Below are 5,270 nucleotides of genomic sequence, written 5' to 3' on the forward strand. Positions count from 1 at the left end.
CAGTTTTGTGGTCAAACTAATTAGTATTACCTTTAATTTTGGAACAAATGGACTCTGTATTTATGCTCATTTTGCACCCAGACAATGCAAAATCACATGGCCTGACCGAAAAACTTGTGGAGAGCACTGAAACAATAACACATTTCAAACACAATTAAAAAATAAAGGTGAATATCAGCTAGATTATTTTCTAACCCATTACATAGGAAAGTAATCCAGCTCAGAGTTCCTTTGTTACAGTTCTCAGCCAGCACTGAAGCAAACATCTTGCTCTTACAGACTTCAAACTGTGGCTGAGCAATCAACCACTATATAACACATTTGAACTCCCAAGGGAAGGTAGCCTTGGTTGGCAAGACTGCACACTGATGGTGAGTTAGTGCTGGGGGGCACACCCATTATGCAAATAAATGATGTCAGGAGCCAATAGGAAAGATGCATGGATTACTATGTTGCTACATGATTTAGGTAAGATCTTGCAAGGTTGGAGTGCACAATAGCTAGGCCTGAAATTCAGAAATGGGAGTACATTAATAACAAATGAAATGGGCTCCAAGTGGTCTAAGCGGACTAAGTGCTGCCATTATGATCAGGAGTTTGAATCCGGTTTGAATCCTGTTTATGTAGTTTGCCATCGGCTATTGGAGCCCTGAGAGAGCACAATTGGCCTTGCTCTCTCTCCCCACCTCATTCTGAAGGGTGATGTAGATCAGCACAAGGCATCTGTGAGCTGATGTATCGGAACCGAGTCGCTGCACTTTCCTCTGAGTGCGATGTGATGCTACTTGGCAATGCTGCATCAGCATATTGGAGGAGGCATGTGCTAGTCTTCACCGTTCTCCTGGTGTTGGGGCATCACTAGTGATAGAAGGAGTCCTAATTAGTGGGTTGGGTAATTGGCCATGTAAATTGGGAAGAAAATGGGAAGAAAATTATATATATATAATAACAAATGAAATATTATGGGGTCACACTGTCTCAAATGAATTAAAAGTCAAAGTAAATGTAAGAAACAATGCAATTTTTCATACTGTTACCACAGTTTTTCTCACTTATGATTGTATATAACCATTCTTCTATCATTAAAGTCAACTCTGTTTACTAAAAAGCTCACTAGACCATTTCTGTTTTGGTTTTCAGCTTCTGACACATTCTGCAAATGAAAAAACACAACAAAGAACTGCCCTGCAACTTCTCCTTCCTCTTTTTTTTTTAATTCACTCTGACCTCCATTGGTGATCTGTGTTTAGATAGATCCACTTTCTCAATCTGCGTCCAAAATGAACATCTCGGTTTCTACCACGGCCACGCTTTTTACCCTGGAGGACAACAACAGCAGTAAGAGCTATGAAGCGTCTTGTCCTCCAGAAGCTCAGCACGTATCCCTCACTGTGCTCCTCTGCCTGGTTTATCTGATTGGGCTTCTTCTCAATGGATACAGCCTCTGGGTCTTCACCTGCAAGATGGCCAAGTGGAGGACTGGCACGGTCCTGCAGTTCAACCTGGCAGTCAGTGATGCCATTGCTTCACCTGCTACACCACTGATGGCCGCCTACTTCGCCAAAGGGAGCAAGTGGGAGTTTGGACGATTTGCGTGTCAGCTGAAGATAGCTTTGCTTAGTGCTCACTTCTATGGAAGCATAATTTTTCTGACTCTGATCAGCATCCATCGCTATGTCATGGTGGTCCACATCAAGCAAGCTTCTCCGATGAAGCGGAAAAGCTTCGTAAAGAAGCTGTGCTTTGGAGTTTGGTGCTTTTTGTTGGTAAAGGCCATCGTCTACGGAGTGGTCCTGCCAGTAACAGCCGAAAATGGCCACATGCAATGCCTCTCCATACACCAGAAGGATCTTACAGACGCCTACTTCGTCATCAACTTCATGCTCTTCATTCTAGGCTTCATCCTACCCTTCACCATATCTGTGGTTTGCTACAGCCGCCTGGCTAACTCGCTCTCCCGCCTCAAAGTGCACACCACCCAAGGCCAGGCCATCAAGATGAAGTCCATGAAGATGATCGGAGTATGCCTGCTGATCTTCGGCCTCTGCTTCCTCCCTCTCAACGTCGTACGGACCGCTGGAGTTGTGGTGAAGAAGTACTACCCCGACCACTGCCAGCTCCTTCTACGCATGGAAACAGCGTACTACGCTTCCTACATCCTGGGTGGAATTAACTGCTGCTTGGACCCCCTTATCTACTTCTTCGGCTCGCATAATTTCAGCAGGGTGCTGAGAAAATCCCTGTCCAGAAAAATAGATCAACAACCGGAACGAAATACCAAAAGTGAGTCTGAAACTGTGAGCTTCTCCGCGAAAAGAAGTGCTGTTTATAGCATTTCTACATCAGTGGAAATATAAAAAAAAACATTCTTATTCCTTATTTTATTTTCTCTAATAATCTCTTCATTAATGTCTGGTCAAATCAGAGGTGGCAAGTGATAATGTATAGGTACTTTACATTACTATAATTATGTAGATTTTTGTAGTTTTTAAGTTTGTTTCACTTCTAACATTTCAACAACAAAACATGCAACAAAAATGCTCACTAGATTTGAGTTACACTTTATAATAAGGGTAAAACAAATAACCAATAAAGTACTGTAGGCAAAGATAAACATTGTTAAATGGTTAAGTCTTATCTCAAGTAATTATTAATTTACACTATTTAAGGCATTAATAATTATTGCAAAAATGATCATGCTTGATATTGTTTTTAAATGAGGCATTCATTTAAAAAAATAATTAAAAATGTCTTAACTTGTGAAATTAACTAATAATTAGTTCAGACATTCTGTTGCGTGTTAATTATGTTAATTGTTTAAAAAAGAATCAGTTTTACAAGATCAGATAAGAATTTAATCAGTCAGCACTGTTAGCAGGAAATGCTGTGGTTTCAGTGGCCAAATCTGATTGGATAACACTGATTTTACCAGTTTTATAGATAAACTATGTGTTTACTACTATTATTTTCTTAAAAATAATACAGTAAATACCTGAAAACCCAAACAGATAAACGAGTGATTGTTAATTTTAGACGAATGTAGTACATTTTTATTTAACATAAAAATATATATATATATATATATATATTATTTCAGTTTTTGCAGAAATTAAAACGAAAAAGCAGAAATTAAAATGCCTTTGGTATGATAATGCAGATGCTACTGCAATTCAACCATAAGCTTCTATTGACACTCATTGTAATCATACCGTATGGTTGTGTTCACCATGGTATGGTAGGATTTCATGATTTTTTAAAAATCCGTTCAGAACAGGAACAATATATAATACAGATGCCCTTTGTAAATCAGCAGAGCTTTTACGTGTTTACATGTTTTAGTAATTTAATCACTCTTTAAAGAACTGTCTACTGAAAGGGTTTATAGGGAACTTAATCTGGTGCTTCTCTATATGTGGCATTTCTCCAAATCGTTATTTTTACCAATGTGTTTTAAAACAACAATAACAGACTTCATACCGTATGTATATAATATGCATCAAATGTACAATAGGCCAATGTTTGTAATATTATTATAAATTGTAATAAAGTTAGGAAGAATAATGCAATTGAATTGAATAAATAATATTTAGTATTTCCTTTTTTATACTGGAATGATAGGACATTATAAAAACTGATCAGTCACCTTGTGCAAATAATGATGTACCATTTTTATTTATTAAATAATTCAATATGTTTTTTCTTCATGGTTGACTGTTCATGACGTTGATTTTAGTATTAACTCACAATGCAAAATATATTTTTTAATGTAAATGTAAAACAACTGACTTTATGGCTTGTCCAAATGTTTTACTTGCAATGTATATGAACAGCATATGAACATAAAATTAGTTCATTCAAAGAATGTGTTCTCATTTAATAAAACTGTTTAAGTCCTATTTTTGAAAATAGTTTAATACAAAAAATATATTTTAAGCAAGAATTCTGTAATTATATATTAACACATATTTAATGTAATTGCATTACTGTGTATAGTATGTTATTACAATAAAAATGTTCTTTAAATAATGGTTGAGAATTCTTTACTGGAAAACATAAAATGATAAGAAGAGTACAAAAATGTGGAACAGATTTAATTCAAAAAGATTTTTGTGTATAATGTTGGTTATTTATTTCCCTCTACTGTTGTCTTTTGCTTTATTGTACCACTAGTGTTTACTTTATTTGAATAGCATCATGTGTGTAATATATATATATATATATATATATATATATATATATATTTTTTTTTTTTACATTTTTCTTTTTATATTATTATTATTTTCTCTGTAGCATTTACAACTTACATGATTAAAAATGATTAGTTTAGTGCTCCTAAATATGATTTCTGTTTGTCTAATTATATAATTTAAAAATATTTAATATATTTAATTTACTGCACACAAAACAAACAGCAGCACGTATGTATCTGTTTTTCCATGTGTGGATGAGAGTAAATAATTAATTAAAGCAGATTTCACTCAGACTGTTTTCATTAACAGAAAATTAGGTTTAAAACTTTATTTCACTTTTTTTCATTTGGTGAAGTATAAATTTATTTATTTTTTGTTATTTTTTTCTATTTTGTTATTGCTGCCCTTGCAATCTAAAACTAAATTAAATTTTCTAAATTATTTTTTTTTGCATCTTGTAACAAAAGTATGTTAGTTTATATAATCAGATTGGGGTAAAGATTTTCTTTAAAATACATTTTGTGAAATTCAGATTGTGAGTGGGAGAAAGTGAAAACTTATTTCTTCTTAACTATGCAAAATGGAAAAAACAGTCTCACATCACATTTTCTTATTTTCTAATTTTCTAATTTAGCCTCAAACAGTCAGAAACTTTAAATTGATATATGTTACATTAAACTCAGACGTTACTTAATTATCTTAATTAATTACTTAATTATCTCATTCCCATGCCTTAATATGTTGGGTCTCATTGAAAAATCTTAATTTCCCACTTATAAATATGAGCATGATTACCTGTAGGTAAAGTTCCCACGCCTTAATAAGTTGTGCGCAGGACTTAATTATCTCATCCCCATGCCTTAATAAGTCGGAGCTCATTGGAAAATCTTAGCTTCCCAATTATAAATATATTTCCAAATTGACTTTAAGTCAGCAGGAGTACCTGTAAGTAAAATAACAAATTATTACCCACTTCTGTCTACATCTGAACGCGCCTAGTAAACAGCTCCACCCACCTTCTCACCTGCTGCGTCAGGTGTGCGTCATGACATCAGGGTGACGGGCAGAAACTCAGGTGGG

At 34.7% G+C, this 5,270-nt stretch overlaps 1 protein-coding gene across 1 annotated transcript; it reads left to right on the forward strand.

Moving 5' to 3' along the window:
- The first annotated feature begins 1,146 nt into the window (after positions 1 to 1,146).
- On the forward strand, positions 1,147 to 4,020 carry LOC107197762 (P2Y purinoceptor 2). Its single transcript, XM_015607253.3, has one exon. The coding sequence runs from the start codon at positions 1,281 to 1,283 to the stop codon at positions 2,355 to 2,357; it is 1,077 nt and encodes a 358-aa protein (XP_015462739.3). The 5' UTR covers positions 1,147 to 1,280; the 3' UTR covers positions 2,358 to 4,020.
- The last annotated feature ends 1,250 nt before the right edge of the window (positions 4,021 to 5,270 follow it).

Source organism: Astyanax mexicanus, chromosome 22 (assembly GCF_023375975.1).
Source record: "Astyanax mexicanus isolate ESR-SI-001 chromosome 22, AstMex3_surface, whole genome shotgun sequence".
NCBI lineage: Eukaryota > Metazoa > Chordata > Actinopteri > Characiformes > Acestrorhamphidae > Astyanax > Astyanax mexicanus.